The following is a 17,144-nucleotide window of genomic DNA, read 5'->3' on the forward strand; positions in this document are numbered from 1 at the left end:
TCTTCTCCTCGTTCTTCTTTCCCCGCACCAAATTCCACACGCTTCCCACCTTCCTCTCCACACATCATCCACACCCACCTGTTCCCGTCACCACCGCTAACCTTTCTGTCAGTGTTGTTGCTACCGCCATCTCCACGCAGGTGGCGCTAGGTCGACTTCAACATTGCCAGCCAGGGGCGGAGCCAGCCCTGTTCATTGCTGTCAGATGACAGCAATGATTTCCTGAGATTTTCATTGCAAATTAATGCTCATACGTGAACTTAAGCCATGACGTAGTACTTATGACATCAGTGGAATTTTGGCTGGATCCGCTACTGTTGCCAGCGACACCACCAACTCCACCACTCGGATGAGGGAGCATAGGGTCACCATCTTCGCTAAGGAGGAGCACGTTACCTCATGACTTTCACTGCTGCCCAATTGCTGAGGCATCCTTTTCTTCTGATCTTCTATTTTGCTCTTATGTTCCCTTTTGGTAGGGCCGTCGAGATGGTCTCCTCCCTAATCGAGTTCGGTGCCGGGAACAGGGACACACAGCTGGCAGTGCTGCCGCCAGCTAGGAGGCTCCTGATGGAGGTTGTGAGCTTGCCATCTGCCTAGGTGCTCATCGGAGGAGGTTGGTGAGAGGAGGAAGAGAAGAGGTTGATGCGTGGGAGGGCAGAAGAAGAGTCAGAGGCAAAAAGGACATTTCATCGTCTTTCTCTCCGTGCTCACGTAAAAAATATTATTTTAGTGGTGGGTGTGATATTTCAACGAATTTGTCACAGGCTAGATTGTCTAGAAGCCAGTTGAACTTTTTTTAGTGTCGGTTAGCTAGCAACAACACGACATCACTTTTAGTATCCCGTAGTATAGTTTTCCTAATACAAAGTGTAGCTACCTACCCTTTATAGTTAATTTGATTTTTCTCATGGATGCAGTAGCCTGAACAAATGAAGTAGTATTGGGTAACTGATACTTTTGACCACTCAGGTCACACGATGCATACGTCTAAGCAATCCAAGCATGTCCATACTACAATACAAAGCACATGTGGATGCAACTCCAACGACTAAGGGTTCACACGAACAACCCACAATCCAGGAGGGGGAACATGCATGGAAGAACCGAAGACATATAGTCCGAGCATATGCGTATACGGTAGCAGCTAGCTTGGCCTAATTAGCTGCTAGCTTTCCCCTGAGGACGCAACGGGAAGAGCTCCAGGGTCACATCGTCGGTGTAGTAATCGTCAGCTACCTCCGTAGCGGCAGCATCGCCGCCACCATGGACGACATCATCCCAGGTCCTGCACCTCCGCTTGCGTCTCGACGCATCTTCACACGCTTCTTCCTCCTTTTTCGTCTCCACTCCATCATCCTGCATGCATGCGCATATATACTGCTGTTCACTGCATTTAAATTTATGCATGCATTACTGTATGTATGTATATACTTTGGTTTCAGCAGCAGCAGCTGGTAGCGTGGAAGCAGTGGTGCTCAGGGTGAGGAGGGCAGCCCGCTTCTGCTTCTGGCGCTCGCGGGCCTTGTGGTTCTGGAACCAGTAGAAGACGTTCTTACCCTCGATCCGGCCGTACTTGCCGAGCTCCTCCGTGATCTGCTCGATCTGGAATGAGTTGGGCGTGCGCATCCCCCCGCGGTACAGCATCTCCAGCACCCTTATCTGATCCGGCGACGGGTTCCACCGCGTCGTGCCACCCGCCGTCGGCACTTGCACCTGCAGCTTGCACAATGCAAAGATACGATCATCGGTTAGCTAGCTAGATCAAGTCATCAGTACCTTGCATTGTGTTACTACTGCTAGCTAGTACATGAGTAGTTTTCTTTGGTTTCTAATCTATCTAACCGTGCACTTTAGCAGCCTCGAACAAGCATTCCTGACGCGAGCAAACTCAGGAAGGACGACCATCTTCCTCGCCTCAGGGAACGAGATCTTGGGCGCAAGCGGGCGCAGACAATATTGCTGGAGGGCTAGAGGGATGACAGCAGATGAGCTCTGAGATGCTAGTGAGATGGATGGTGGAGACGACGGCGGCGAGCCTGCCGCTTTGTCCAAGTAAGCCACATGGAAATGGTGAAGCCTCATGTTAATAAACTTTGTAGATGTAGCTACAAAGTTTCAAACTTTGTATATACGATGTAGCAGATCGAGCGAGAGAGCTATATATGTAAAAACGGAAAGCAGCTGAGGGCTAGGGCTATACTAGGCGAGAAGAGTTCGGGCGTCCTTGCGTGTTTATATATGGGGAGACCGGAGACGATCGATGGAGAAAGCTAAGGCGGGGGCTGTAGTGAGGGTTTGAGTGTTGTGTGCGAGATCGAGGTAACAGTCGAAAGGCGTGCTCTCATGGCCGGCCGGGGGCGACAGGGAATGTGGGAGATTGCTGATGGAAGAGCGTCAGCAATGGTGGTGGTGGTGGTGAATCGCAATCATCAGCGGAGCCACGAAAAGCAGGCGCAGTAATAAAGGTGAAAAGGTAAAATTCTCGCATGGATCGAGCTCCCCTCTTTTCACCTTTCCTGTCGAAATTCATGACGATTGACAAGGAATATATGGGGAGAATATCGACTCCCTCGGCTCTGTAGGTTCGCATGCTGTTAAAGCGGGTTTGAATCCAGCCTAGTAGCTACGCCGGTTAATCTTCACCGAACTAGAGTATTCGAAGTGCATGTTACCAGATCACGCGACAGCTTTTCACCTCGCTAATCAAAATGGACACTTCACTGCAGCTAGCTAGAAAGTTCGTTTTCTGTACCAGATCGGAGTAGTAAAGTTCAGTAACCTTCCTTATATATATGCATGTTGCTGTGACTGAGTTCATCAAGTAGTTAGTATTTTTTTGTATAAAACAGAGTTTATTCAGCAACCAAGTAATTTAGCAACCTTCTACTCCCTCCATTTCAAATGTACGTGCTAATTAAAAAAGAAGGGAGTAGTGCTAGGTAGGAGTAATAAGTAGATCTTCATCTAACAATTGACTTCGATCTCTTGGTTAGCTTACTTACTGTCTACTCTATCTGTATGGATGATATCGTTGGATTAACACTCATCTCTCTCCCTTGTCTGTAAACCTGTACCCCATCTGCATGATTGCACATCATAAACCAGATAAAGGCCAACAAAGAGATGCAAATCTCTTGCCACAATCTGTAAGATTGGTTTTGCCATACCTATATGTAGCTAGGCACATAGGCCTATCAAAGATTAGACCATCTAAAAAACATCTATATCAGACCATCATCAGTGAAGCTGCAACACGCTAATATATGATTGGAAAAAGCATGCATGCAGACGAATAGCCCGTTCGCTTGTTGGTTTCAGTCAGGGCTTATCAGCCAGCCAACAGTATTTTCCTCTCACAACAAACCAGCACCAGTCAGACTTATCAGCCCAGAAATCAACCAGCGAATAGGCCGAAAAGCGAGAACCAGCATGATGGATGCTGAGGTTGACCTCGGAGTTAGCGCGGCCATCCACCGTTGGACCTGGAACAGGATACTGCACATGAACACCGAGGCATGCATATATAGATAAACTAGTAGCAGCTAGAGGAATTACTCCTATATCTCTCCATTGAAACAAACATGTATATTCATTTCCAGCTCCTAGCTCCCGTCTCTATATAGTGTTAGAAAGTTGGCTATCAAATTTCGATTTAAAAGAAAAATATATGTATATGGTTGGAGTAGCCGCATTATGTTGGGTAATTTAGAGACATCGTAATAATCTAATCTTTGGAAATTACAAATATACATATTTTAATGCAGACTATTTTCAGGGGAATGTACTGGCTATGATTTTGGGCACTGCAGCAGCATGATTACGAAGCAATGAGTATTTTCCGTTGATGAGCAGAAAATTAGAGACCAGTATGTTAGAGTTATTCGCCTCTCAGATGCCAATTTAATAATAGACTCTTTTATGTATAAATTTTGCATTTCTTGTTTCTTTGATTCATCAGAAATATCACTGAAACTATGTAATAATGTAAATGCAATGTGGGGACACGCAGAGGCGAGAAAGTCTCTTCATTTTCAAAAAAAAGAGAGAGTCCCAGCTATCAGCCTCGCGAGGTTTTCTGATTAAACTACTACTCATAATTAACCCTGCTATTTTCCCTAAATAAAACAGCAGGCAGAAGCAGCATGAGGAGAAGGAAGCCCATTCCTAGCTAATGACAATTGACACATCTCTGGCACGAACACCATTCTCGGGCGAAAGTTGCCGGGTACACCCAGGAAAACGAGGTGCATGCATGCTTCCATGTGAAAGAGACTACATAGAGTAGCATATTTGCACAGCAGGTGGCTCTCGTAACCAAAACTGGTTGATCTTTTACATATGCATGCGTGCATGGGCTCTGGTCCTGGCATGCATGAGATCAGACAGTCGGGTTAAGCTTTGAAGTACTCCATCCTGATAGCAAGCAATGTCTGAGGTGAGTGTCACACACACGCAATGCATCACCAATGCAGCATGCAGTGTCGGGGCCCGTCAAATCGGTCGGGCTTTTACTCCCAGTAATGATAGTATAACAAGACGGGCAGACTCACTAGCATTTCGGTGAAATTGGGCGAGGGAGTCCGAGTGACCTAGACATGGGGATTAAAGCATGCATGCAACATGCGTATGTGCATTGTATTACCTCTGTCCTAAAATACTTGTTTTTGGGATTTTTAGGATACAGTGTTTAATAAAATTTACCTATATATCCCTATTTATTGAATGCAATTATCCACGTTAATAAAAAAAATAAGACAGTCCTTAAAAGGAATACACGGAGATATTACTCATGCTACAATCTTAAACTGATATGGACCTAACCAAGTGCCTAAAAGCTAAATCATCATTTTTTGGATAATTATGTATTTCTAAGAGCATCTCTAAGCGACTCTCTATATCACTCCTAATTGCTAGGAATAGGGAGTTTGATGAAAAAAAATGCCCTCTAATATTTTATTTATTTGGTTATTCAAATATAGTTATCTTCTATTTTAGATTTCTTACTATCAAAGATAGAAAACAAGAATAGCTCTTTAGAGTACACACAAGATGTAAAAAACAATTGGAGGACGGTGAAGATATAGAAAACTGATTTTTATGCCAATGATCTTTAAATAATGATTTAAAAGGTAAGCTTTAGAAAGACTCTTGGGACGTCCTCAATGGCCGGCTACGTCGCCGGCTGAGGTAGTGGAAATACTAAAAAATGAAGAAAGTGTCTCGCTAGCGAATCGACACGATTTCACAGCGATCGACGACATGTGAGAGCAGAATTTATGGCTAAGCTCTGCAGGTGCGAGAGAGGAAATAAGATAATATTGGTCATGTTTACTTGTCTTATAATCCGTACTTTTCAACTTATTTTTTTAGCTGGAACAATATTTTTCTCTCATAACAAATCTGCCGAAACAGTGTTTTGGCTTGTTTTTTCAGCGAAGCGAACATGCCATTGTTTTGACTCTCACATCCAGCTCAGCCAGCGACGTCGATCGTGTCACTGGGTACGCCCTTAGAGATGCTCTAAAGCATAAGTTTTTTTTTTGACTGAGGGAGGATATATACTGGTATATGTGGTGTACTGGTGTGGGATTAGTGAAAAGAGATCGTGTCAATCCCGATAAAGCGGTGAAATGCCAAAAGCCCGGAAAAGGGAAAAGCTAGCACGCAGGAGCAGGACGCAGCATCAGCAGCGTACGTCAAGCCGGCCGGCCGGACGGCAAGCGAGATCGGCGGAGACGTTAGGCGGAAAGCTGCGTACATGCGAATCAGGGTCTTAAATTAGTTGTGAACTCGATGTCACAAACCCGGATCGAATATAAGTATCACCGAACACCGATTCGGTTTGAAACTCGCTTCTTCATTTCGCTCCCTGCTGCGAAGAATATGCACCTTCTTGTGTGTGTGTGTTTTGAACGCAGCTCCTTCTCGTGTTTTTTTCTGGCGCTTATCGTATATTCCTCTAGCGAGTCATGCGACACTCCGAAAAATATAGCTAAGTGGCTAGCCATTCAGCTGATCGGTTTGTTTCCAAAATTTGTCGTACCAATGATTTAGCAAGCCATGATTTTAGTTAATATCTGGTTTGCTATCAAAACTTGCGAAACCCTCACATTTGTCTTGGTAAATCTATGGCAATGTTTTGCCTCAACTTTTGGTTGGCCAAATCTTTGGCATGAACAAATTTTGGATATCAACTAGCAGGTCCGTTATGTATTCATGTGGTTGCATTTCATATTTTTTATAGTGCAATTTTTTTAAAACATATATAGACATTAATTAGAATGCTTTGGAAAATTTCTATATATTTTTAATATTGTTCTCATTTTTAGATCTAAATATAATATTTTGATTTTTTAAATATTTTTCTCATTTTTAGAGCCAAATCTAATGTTTCGACACTTCTAGATATATTTCCACGGGCTCTAAATCTTTCTTTGAATTCTTCATATCCCAGTCTATCTGCATGATTTTTGTCAGAACTTTTTAAAGGTCAGAGATATTTTTTGAGGATTAAAATTTTTGTCAAGTATTTGTCGATTTTTTTAACTAAATAAAAAGGATAAAAATACCTTCAAAATCAATAACAGTGGTTTTGAAGTTTTGGAAGTGAGATCAACATAATCAGAGACGGCCCATAAACTATTGTTTGGTGGACTGACTTGCCTTAGCAAGAACGGGGCTACCTTCGTGGGCTTAGCATATGAATCTTTTCTTGCTTTGCCTTGCCTTCGTTGTTCATGGGCTTTTATTTTCATTTTATACTTTAGAATTAGCTAGGATGCTAAACCTACTCGCGCGTTCTGTCTGCTCTCGCCCCATCTCGCTCTCCGACGACTGGTGGGCCGCCGCCGCCCTAAGCCAGGTGCTGAGGCTTTAGTTGGTCTCTTCGCCGGCGACGAGCATCCACCTGGTACTTCCACCCCTTCTCTTCCCTTTCCTTCAACCTGAGCACCGAAACCCAAGCCTAAAGCTATTAGCTATTTGACAAGCCACCAAACTTCGACGTTTTTGCAAAAATTATTGGGTGTACAGGTGTACACCCATGTCCCTTTACTGGATCCGCCCCTGCGGTGAGTCCGAAGAGGCTGCGGCGGCGGAAGAGAGCGACTCTTCGGAGGATGAGGTGAAGCATTTGCGTTCTTAGTGTTTGCGTTGCTTAAGCGACTGGTTTGCAGACTCTTTTGTTGTTCCGTATTTTGTTTTCTGAGTATTTGAGGTTAAAGTGAGCTAAATTTCGTGTTGTTTGCAGGTGGCGCCAAGGAATACCGTGGGAAACGTGCCTCTGGAGTGGTACAAGGACGAGGAGCACATTGGGTATGACATCGATGGGAGGAAGATCAAGAAACGTGATAGGGAGGGGCGCATTGAAGCCTACCTCAGGAATGCAGATGATGCCAAGAATTGGTAAGGCTTGAACTTGCTCTGTTGCAGTCACTCAATCAGCTGTTGTCAGTTCAGACCAATCTTGAATGGATGAATGATCAAGCTTTGAGATTGCCTCATAGTAATGACAGATACTTATAATGCCATAATATATTTGTAATATGATATTAGGGATAATTTGCTCTGGTGGTAACCCTACAGAAATTTTGTAAGCTGGAAAACAACATCAGCATATTATAAACAAGTTGTCCTGGAATTATCAAGTTCACATTGGCAGCTGATGTCCAATTTACACATCTTTGGTGTGTTGCTGAGCTAATTTTTCCCTTGTATTTTTGGCGTGTTAGTGTTAACAATTTGTAGCCAAACTTGTGTTTTTGGACACTGCAGAGTTAAAACATCTCTAAGCAGAATGAGCTAATTGGAGATATGAGTGTGGCTATGGCTAATACATGAGATTTCCATCATTAAAGAGTGTTTTTACAATCTGATCTCAGCAAATTAATTTTAATTGTTGGGATAATATCTTGTGCCAGTTTCACGTGGCCTTGGTTGATATGTGACATCTATAATGGATTCTGTTATTGAATTATCATCCTACCCAACAATGGCCTGTATGAACTTTCAGCGTTAAACCTTGTTTACACCCTGGACCAATTACGTCCTTGTTTGGATGCCCATGTATCCATCTCAATCCATGTATGTTGGGGTGGGTTGGTACCCCAACACATATGGATTGAAGTGGATACATGAGCATCCAAACAAGGCCTACAGTGGTTTATGTGACCTAAATGTTTAAATGCTGGGATTAGACCTGGCTTTATGACATGTACAGTAGAGCTTACTGCAAACAAATACTTAACAGCCAAAACATTGATCATTTTGAGTGAAGAGAGGATGAAAGTCAAAGAGTTGCTAAATATTTGTAGGCTCATTCTGCTTGGGGATTGGGCCTTAGTATTTTATTAGATCCTAGTGCGTCATACATTGACACATCGTTCTTCTTATATTTTAATTGTATTTGATCATCGTTCTGGTTATTAGTTATTACCACTAAGAACATTTACCTTAAAATTTTAAATTTATCCTAATATGGAAAATTGAGCTTTCAATTGCTGTCAAGTGGCTTAGTCACCTGACATTTCTGTACTCTAAATCTTACAACAGGACATTATTTGTGTGGTTCAATCTAGCTGCATGGCATTTCAGTACATTTATAGTTTTTCTAAGAACATGGATTAAACAAGTCATTGACAGTCACTTTGATTCAGTGCTCCAGACTATACTCATAGATCTTTCTCCTCTGAGAACCATGTGATTATTCAAATATGGAAAATCTGGATCTCCCTGTGCCAGTTAGCAGATAGATGCATCTGATTGTTTACCTTGTGCAATTTCTTTATACTTACACCTAGTACCATTTAGTTGTTTGCATTTGGTATTCTTTTTCTTGCTCATTTAACTTAATCTTATAATTTCTTTTCTTCCTCACCAAATGTAGGAGAAAGATCTATGATGAGTATAATGACGAGGAGGTTCAGATTACAAAGGATGAGGCTAAGATAATTAGTAGATTGTTAAAGGGAAAGACTCCACATACCAATGTTGATCCATATCCAGTATGTACTACAATCCTTATCTATTGCTCAAGGTGCTAAGTTTAGATGCTAAGTAAATGATCATCCAACAACCTAGTATTATATTTGTGGATGACTGGACACTTGCATGAGTTGTTTTGTTAAAACTTTCATACTAGATCTCCTTCTGTCGTTAGTCTAAGTACTGTAATGGCTGCTTATTTCTTGCTGACATGTGGCCTGTTTACAACTTAGTTTCACTGATAATAAGTTAATAACCGATTGACCTGTACATGATATACACATATAGTTTTGAATTTGTTATGCATGGTGCCAATGATTGCTATCCAGATTCATGCAAATGGATTGCTCTTTTACAGTTAGATGATTTATTTTTGTTTCTCCATATGTTTATAGTGCATGGATGTGGCATACTGATTAACTTTTATCCTAGGATTATGTTGATTGGTTTGAATATGAGGATAAAGGTCATCCGCTTTCTAGTGCCCCTGAGCCAAAGAGGCGATTTGTACCTTCAAAGTGGGAGCATAAGAAGGTATATCATCTATCTCATCTCTCTCTCTCTTTTTAGACCATTCTCTTTATTTGGTTACAATTTTTTTTTCAAGACTGCTTGGATCATGAATGTCTTATTATTGATTTCTTCTCAGGTCTCTATACTGATTCATTTGAATAATTTATCCCATTGAGCAGTGTTATGCAATGATCTAATGAATAGTCATGAGTTAAATATTCAATTATTTTTTATGATGATTAGCTATCTCTGATTCTTTTTTTTTTTCTAATTTCAGCATACTACTTCATTTTATGTTGTAATTAGAATGTTTCAAAATCTGGGACCAAGCTGATAAAATAAAAGACACTTAAGCAATGTCTCAACACTTTGTGGTGGTGTTTTCCTGCCACACTGATTATGGGGTAATCTATGTGTCTTGGTAATCACCTGCATGGTTAGTGCAAATCTATTAATAGCCTAGAATTACATTAGAGAACATTTGAAAGAATGTAGTCACATGCCATCGCACATTTCTGGAAGATATTTGGTTGCCTAGGCAGTGAGGTGGTGGTGGCTGCTAGGGATGAGAGAACCCATGAAATAGACAGTTGGGGAGGGTGGAACTAAATTGTTTCATTGTTTATCACTTCATTGTAACCTGTAAGCAACTAAGCATATCTTCTAATCTTAATGATTGTAACTAATTTATTTAGAGTTGAGCTTGATTGTTTCTGGAATTCGGGCATGTTGCTATAGTATGACACAGTTCTGTTTACTGGTTCAGTCCCTCTGCATGACCCATACACCAGCCCACCTAGGGCCTCTCATCATACCACATGTTTAGGAAGTAGCAGGTGACTTAGTTATGCAGTCACAAGTTTTGTGTCTCAGTTATGCATTCACTAGTGAATTTGGGAGCTTACATAACTTACTGTTATTCTGTTGCGGTGCTTCTTTTTTGTCTGAACAGAGACAAAATCTTGCATTTGCATCCTGCAGTAATCACAGGGCTTGTTTTGGATCTTCTCTCTTAAACTGCTCCGTGATTGTATTGCATTTTAAGTTATTTGAATTACCCCTTGAGCTCATGCATTCTGGTGGTAGGTTGTTAAACTTGTAAGAGCCATTCGTAATGGATGGATAAAGTTTGACAAGCCCAAGGAGGAACGTAACTTGTATCTATTATGGGGAGATGAAACTGATACAGCAGACAATAAGCGGCATGGCTTGAGCTACATTCCTCCTCCTAAACCTAAGTTACCAGGTATGTTGACATTCCTTTTTCAGCATTAGTCACCTCTATAATAATCTTTGAGAAATTATTGGAACATGTTTCACTTAGTGCTCATGTGCTATATAATTTTCTATTGATTCTTCATGGTGTATCCAGGTCATGAAGAGTCATATAATCCTTCCATTGAATACATTCCTACACAAGAGGAAATAGATTCATACCAACTTATGTATGAGGAGGATCGCCCAAAGTTCATTCCGAAACGGTACTATCTTCCTTTTTATTGTCCATTGTCTTATATCGTCTAAATCATTTTGACTTTTGAGTTGTGCGCTTCACCAGATTTGAGTCCCTTCGAAGTGTACCTGCATATGAGAAGGCACCGAGGGAAGGTTTTGATCGGTGTCTAGATCTTTATCTCTGCCCTAGAACCCGCAAAAAACGTGTAAGTTGAGCCCCTATGTTATTTTTATGCATTTATTGCTTTAAAAGACAATATTTGTCTCTAATTTGTGCCAATCATTTGACAATGCCAGATAAATATTGATCCTGAGTCACTCAAGCCCAAGTTACCAAGTAAAAAGGATTTGAGGCCATACCCGAAAACTTGTTATCTTGAGTTCAAGGGCCATGCAAGTCCTGTGAAATCCATTTCGGTTGAAATTACAGGGCAGTGGCTTGCATCTGGTATGCGCCATTGTTATTTCTTTTCTGCATTTATCTGAATATACATGCACAGAACGTTTTGATACTCAAATGGGGTGATATTAACTAATTCAATGAGAACTGTAATGTTGTACTCACATCATCTTTCTCCATACACTGTAATTTATGGCTTAAAATAGTAGCACTAACTATATATCAGTAATTTATTTTGCAAAAGTAATTTATATTTTGGTGAAGGGCGGGCCTGGTGCAAGCGGTAGAGTCTTACCGCCTGTGACCGGAAGGTCCCGGGTTCGAGTCGCGGTCTCCTCGCATTGCACAGGCGAGGGTAAGGCTTGCCACTAACACCCTTTCCCAGACCCCGCACAGAGCGGGAGCTCTCTGCAGTCTGCACTGGTTACACCCTTTTTTAATTTATATTTTGGTCAGCTTGGATTGTAGAGAAATGCCGAGCTCATTTTAGTTGCATATAGAAATGTGGTAATATTACATGGCCTAATCCACATGGGAAGGGTGGTGAAGAGTATCCTAATCTAATTACTAAGCAAAACCTATGGTTAAGGTATTTCTTAATCAAGCCAAATAGTTCTTATATGGGTTATAAACTGTATAGTATGATATGTGAAAAGTAGTAAACCAAAATTGCTTTCTAAAAACAGTTGCAGCTGGCCAGCTGCTAAGTTGACCTTAAACTCGGGGGCTCTGTTTTAGTACACATGGAATATTGGTAACCTGCATTATATAAGGTTAACTGACTTGAGCAGGTTTCTCCACTTTAGAAGATCATTTCATAAAAATGAGTGTGACAATGCTAAGTTACAATTGCTCCTTTCTGAAGGTTCTTGTGATGGTACAATTCGTGTTTGGGAGGTTGAAACTGGTCACTGTCTTAAAGTTTGGAACGTTGGAGGTGATGTCCGTAATCTTGCCTGGAATCCTTCACCTGACAGGCCTATTCTTGCTGCTGTCGTGTAAGCCCTTTGCTATTCTAGCATATGTATCCTTTCTGTAAGCTTTATGTATTCTTTTCATTCATTTTATTTGGTGCAGTGGACATGACCTGCTACTTATTAATGCTGAGGTGGGGAATGAAGAAATGCAAATGAGGGTAAAACATCTGCTCAAGATTGATGAAATGGCTCCTCAAGATGATACTGGTGTGTTGAATTGATAGCCAATCAATGTTTCCAGTGTACTACCACCTTTTTTAGTCTTCTTAAATACTATAATTATTATTTAACAGATGACAAGAAACCAGCTGTGAGGTGGATGAAGCATGAAAAACTTGATGGGATCACCTTGATTCATCAAAAGGTCTGATATTCATTTTTTTTTACTCTTTGGACTAAATAACTTGTTTTCTTTGCTTACCAGTTTATTTCTTGTTTAGGCCGTGTCAAATGTGGAGTGGCATTACAAGGGGGATTACTTCACCACAGTTATGCCAACTGATATCCTTTATGAATCATGTCTTGTTGATTCTGTTTTATTTCCATCTGTTCTGGATTCCTTTTTCTTTTCAAGTGTGGCACCTCTCTACTTGTAGGTATGTTTTAATTTCCCCATTCAATTGTACACCTTAATTCCAACGTACGCGATACAAGAGCTGTACTGTTGCATCAGCTCACGAAAAAGCACTCGCACCATCCTTTCCGTAAATTGCCAGGCCTTCCTGTTGCCGCAACATTCCATCCAAGTCAGAAGATGTTCTTTGTTGCTACTAAGAAATTTGTTCAGGTTTATGATCTCCAAAAAGCTCAGTTGGTAAAGAAGCTGGAGTCAGGTCTCCGCGAGATTTCCTCCATCTCGATCCATCCTGGTGGTAAGGTCACAAGTCAGCGTGTTGCGAATTTTGAAATCTTCTAACGAGTTGCTTCAAACTGATTGCATCTGTCGGTAGCAAAATATCAATATTTGTGGTTAAGTATTGTGATTACTTCACGTTTCTTTTGTAGGTGATAATGTTATTGTCGGAAGCAAAGATGGAAAACTGTGCTGGTTTGATACTGATCTATCTACCAGACCATACAAGACTCTAAAGTATGGTTCTTCTCTTATTTCAATCCCTTTTTGAAAATAAAAAGGACAAGTAATTTTTCAAGATCTTCATATAAGATGCAAGTGGTAGAGTCTTACCGCCTGTGACCGGAAGGTCCCGGGTTCGAGTCGCGGTCTCCTCGCATTGCACATGCGAGGGTAAGGCTTGCCACTGACACCCTTCCCCAGACCCCGCACAGAGCGGGAGCTCTCTGCGCTGGGTACGCCCTTCATATAAGATGCAACTTGATTTTCATGTGATCTACTATATTTAGAATGCTCATGGTCTAATGTGTTCCACTGTATTAATTTCTTCTGCCTACTTTTCTTAGGACTTTCAACAACAACAACAACAAAGCCTGGTCGGTGTGGTTGCTTTGTATTCTTAGGACTTGCTTTGTATTCTTAGGACTTTATGCCAACTTAATATTTCGATAAACGTGTTGCAATATTTGTAAAACATGGGCCATATGTTTGCTGCCTGGTCGGTGTGGTTACTGCTTGCACTTTTACAATCGTCATCAACACCATTATTTGTCCACTGCCTCATGATGGCCAAATTAATCTCAAAATTCCCACAGTTGTCTGCCAGTCTTGTCTTTGATTCTTGCTGTTTCTTTTTTTTTTTCATTTTGAAATACCAATAACTTATTTGCTAAATTTCAGGATCCATTCTAAGGATATTACCAGTGTTATCTTTCACCGAAAGTACCCTCTTTTTGCCTCATCCTCCGAGGATTGTACTGCCTATGTATGTCATGGAATGGTCTATTCTGATCTTAACCAGAACCCACTTATTGTACCATTGGAAATTCTTCGTGGCCATTCTAGTTCAGATGGAAGAGGTATGCATGTCACTGCTTCAATGATTTTTACACTTGTCTTAAACCCAACAATGAGGATACATCATTATGTATAGTTCTGTTTTGGTGGGAAACTAGTACATAGATAAAATAGTTTTATTTCCTGCTAGATTGACCGTGTTCATTGGATCTGTTGATCTTAGTTTTTCTTGGAGATGCATTGCTGTGAGTGCAAAGATGATATTCATGGCATTGCAGACTAGGACTTGCTTTGTATTCTTTGGAATAAAAATATTATTAGGTTTTTTTATTTATACCTTGATACAGGCATATTACGTTGCTCTGCCTCCCCAGATATCTCGAGGCAATATTTAATCACTTCTCTGGGTTTGCAGGGGTTTTGGACTGCAAGTTCCATCCTAAACAACCATGGTTGTTCACTGCTGGTGCTGACTCTGTGATTAGACTATACTGCGACTAAGCATTCCTGCAAGGATTCATGATTTTGCGAGGAGTTGGGCCTCAGTATGGTGATGATTGCTATATTCTGGTATGAACTATGAAGTCCCCCAACTGAATCTTGCATAATGCGGCAGTTGGATTGGTGCACATGTGTAAAGCATCAGGCTCGTAGCAGTTCTGATTCGATTGAATGGTGGATTTTATTATGCGGTTACGGCTGCTCTGAAAAGGAACATTCAAACAGCGGGCAGGGTGTTTCAGAGTCCGAACACCTTTAGCTGCAACAGGAATATGAAAACAACACTTTGAACTGTCCCAAAATCAATGTCAGTGCTTTGGCTGAGACAGGTAGGGCATGGTTAACCGGCAGCTTTTCAAATCAAGTTAGGGCGTGGTCGACTCATAAGCCTAGCTTTAAGCATTTTTTTATATTTTAATAGAAGAGAAGGAAAAGCTAGCTCTTTCAAGAGCTAGGCTCATACATATGTTCTAAGATCATGTGAGAGTGTCACGTGGGTCTAATCATACTGTAAGCCATTGCTAAAAGCTAGCACTATTGAAGAGTTTGGCTTAGAGCTACTGAACTGACTTGTACTGCTCTTATGTTGACATGTTTTAGTGGTGCCTCTGCACACATTTCATTGATTGATTATGAAATCCTTTTATCTGTTCAAACCTGCCCCCGAAGCCCGAAGGCCCAACTGACTTTTGTATGAGCAACAGCATGCGGTGAAAATAATACGCAGCAATAGAGGTTCGTCCATAGGGTCATGCTCATGCAGCAATAATACCTAATTTTTTTATAATTTGGTCCTTTTTTTTAAAGTTTGTCATATAGACCCCTGGCAGAAAGAATTCAGGAAATTGACTCTTAGCTCGGCGCCACCGTCATTGGCGCCGAGCTCCTGGGCACAGGGCCATGACCTGCCAGGGGGTTCGGCGCCAGAAGTTACTCTGGCGCCGAGCTCCCTGCATTTAACCCCAGCCCAACCTTTTTGTTCGAGCGTTTTTCCTCTTCTTTCTTCTCCCTCTTGGGTTTTTGTCTTCCCACTTCACTCTACCTCATGAATCGACATATTGGACCTTGAAAACCTTAGATTTGATTCGTAGATCTTCGAGAGCAAGGTATACTCGCTCATCTCATTGTTTTTTTCGCATCGATTCGGTATATATTAGTCGGATTTTTGAACCTAAGAATCGTCATCACTTAGGGTTTTATTGTATCCCTCAATATAATGTATTATACAACCGTATGTTGATTCCAAGGTGTGGAAAAAGCTAGCAAACCTAGGCGCATGTAGTTATGTTATGGGTTCATTATTGTGGATCAAATGAGAAACCCTAGGTCTAGGGTATAATGTTAACTGCTTTCGGTTCTTAGAACGAAATTGGTTGTATTGTAGTTATGGTTCTCATTGATATTTTTTGTGATGTTTTGATTTATGTTTGTTAAATTACATCCGTTTTGTTAGATGCAAGAAATGTTTTGGGAGGAGTTTTGGCGAAAACGGGGTCGTCCTCGAGAATTATACCCCGATGCGTCTAGCAAAGATGCCCCTCGTCCCTCCTGACCTTCCTGTCCCTAACTGTGACTGTGGTTTCCCGGCCCATGTTTTTCAATCGAAACATCCGAGCATAGCCAGCGCGTTGCTTCTACACATGTAGTCGGTTTAATGTAAGAAATTGTTTGTACTATTATTTTTCTTTATTTGTTTAAGTATGGTACTAATATTTTATTGGAATCTCGTTGTGTAGGACCATGAGAGGTGCTTTTTCTTTCAGTGGATCGATGGTGCAGACAAGTTTGATCCTAGGTACCTCTTTTTCGACGATTGGTTTAGAGGGAGACATCCACGTGAGCACTTCAAGCGGTGGGTTCCACCCCCCTAACCCTCCGGCAATGACGGCTAAGGAGAAGCACCTAGCCGCAGTTAGACGACTCGAGGAACCTCCTCTGTGCGATTGCGGAGATCGAGCTGTGATAAACCCTGAGAATATGTTGGAGTTTATGTGTCCAAACAAGCATGAAGTAAGTGCAAAGTGTATGTGTTAAAATCTTGAGCTATATGTGTTCATGTACTAATGTCTCATTATTTAGGTGTATTCAATGGCGAAGTGTCGTTCCAAGGAGTGGTTGTATGGTCCTAAGAACCAATGGTCGAAAGAACCACGGAGGGTTAAGGAAAAGAAGAAAGAACAGGTAATCTACAAAGCACATCCTCTCATGTGCTAATGTGGTGTAAAATCCAACTATGGCCTAGTCCCTTCGGAGCTTAGAATAGGCTATTATTGTGGCCATATGATTGAGTATGATGAGATTCATTATTTTTCTGGTAAACATAAAATCGTATTTTGTTTGTTTTGCTAAGACATATATGATATAATCATTCTTTTGAACAGAGCACTAGGAAATACAGTTGGGAATGTTATGATGATCAAGCTAAGTTCTTAGGATGAACTGA

General features: G+C 41.2%; 2 protein-coding genes and 1 long non-coding RNA gene across 4 annotated transcripts; 2 read left to right on the plus strand and 1 right to left on the minus strand.

Annotated features, from left to right (window-relative positions):
• Nucleotides 1–959: 959 nt before the first annotated feature.
• LOC136498636 (WUSCHEL-related homeobox 4-like) lies at nucleotides 960–2,189 on the minus strand. Its single transcript, XM_066494522.1, has 3 exons — nucleotides 1,846–2,189; nucleotides 1,435–1,716; nucleotides 960–1,359 (listed from the first exon to the last, which is right to left on the minus strand). Exons 1-3 carry the CDS (start codon nucleotides 2,083–2,085, stop codon nucleotides 1,162–1,164), a joined length of 720 nt encoding a protein of 239 aa, XP_066350619.1. The 5' UTR covers nucleotides 2,086–2,189; the 3' UTR covers nucleotides 960–1,161.
• A 4,605-nt stretch (nucleotides 2,190–6,794) lies between these two features.
• LOC136496701 (ribosome biogenesis protein BOP1 homolog) lies at nucleotides 6,795–15,293 on the plus strand. 2 transcript variants are annotated; one of them, XM_066492442.1, is made up of 17 exons: nucleotides 6,795–6,913; nucleotides 7,036–7,126; nucleotides 7,253–7,407; nucleotides 8,888–9,005; nucleotides 9,418–9,519; nucleotides 10,585–10,744; nucleotides 10,871–10,979; nucleotides 11,057–11,159; nucleotides 11,251–11,401; nucleotides 12,219–12,351; nucleotides 12,431–12,537; nucleotides 12,624–12,694; nucleotides 12,771–12,831; nucleotides 12,975–13,202; nucleotides 13,336–13,420; nucleotides 14,084–14,262; nucleotides 14,616–15,293. In XM_066492442.1, the coding sequence occupies exons 2-17, from the start codon at nucleotides 7,046–7,048 to the stop codon at nucleotides 14,699–14,701; spliced, it is 1,929 nt and encodes a 642-aa protein (XP_066348539.1). In that variant the 5' UTR covers nucleotides 6,795–6,913; nucleotides 7,036–7,045; the 3' UTR covers nucleotides 14,702–15,293. The 2 variants fall into 2 exon arrangements, with proteins under 2 accessions (XP_066348539.1, XP_066348538.1); XM_066492441.1 differs by having other exon boundaries at nucleotides 6,805–7,126.
• A 1,031-nt stretch (nucleotides 15,294–16,324) lies between these two features.
• LOC136496307 (uncharacterized) lies at nucleotides 16,325–16,889 on the plus strand. The gene is made up of 3 exons (XR_010769030.1): nucleotides 16,325–16,357; nucleotides 16,438–16,711; nucleotides 16,781–16,889. It is a non-coding gene; the product is annotated as an uncharacterized lncRNA (long non-coding RNA).
• Nucleotides 16,890–17,144: the final 255 nt, after the last annotated feature.

The sequence above is a fragment of the Miscanthus floridulus genome, chromosome 12 (genome assembly GCF_019320115.1).
Source record: "Miscanthus floridulus cultivar M001 chromosome 12, ASM1932011v1, whole genome shotgun sequence".
Lineage (NCBI taxonomy): Eukaryota > Viridiplantae > Streptophyta > Magnoliopsida > Poales > Poaceae > Miscanthus > Miscanthus floridulus.

Bases quoted from the DNA above. Each gene is read 5' to 3' on its own strand.
- LOC136498636 (XM_066494522.1), bottom strand. From the start codon at position 2,085: ATGAGGCTTCACCATTTCCATGTGGCTTACTTGGACAAAGCGGCAGGC. The intron at 1,717-1,845 runs GTTAGATAGATT...TGCAAGCTGCAG, and splicing joins CGAGGCTGCTAAAGTGCACG to GTGCAAGTGCCGACGGCGGG. The intron at 1,360-1,434 runs GTATATACATAC...GCATGCATGCAG, and splicing joins CTGCTGCTGCTGAAACCAAA to GATGATGGAGTGGAGACGAA.
- LOC136496701 (XM_066492442.1), top strand. From the start codon at position 7,046: ATGTCCCTTTACTGGATCCGCCCCTGCGGTGAGTCCGAAGAGGCTGCG. The intron at 10,980-11,056 runs GTACTATCTTCC...GCGCTTCACCAG, and splicing joins CCAAAGTTCATTCCGAAACG to ATTTGAGTCCCTTCGAAGTG. The intron at 12,695-12,770 runs GTCTGATATTCA...TTTCTTGTTTAG, and splicing joins TCACCTTGATTCATCAAAAG to GCCGTGTCAAATGTGGAGTG.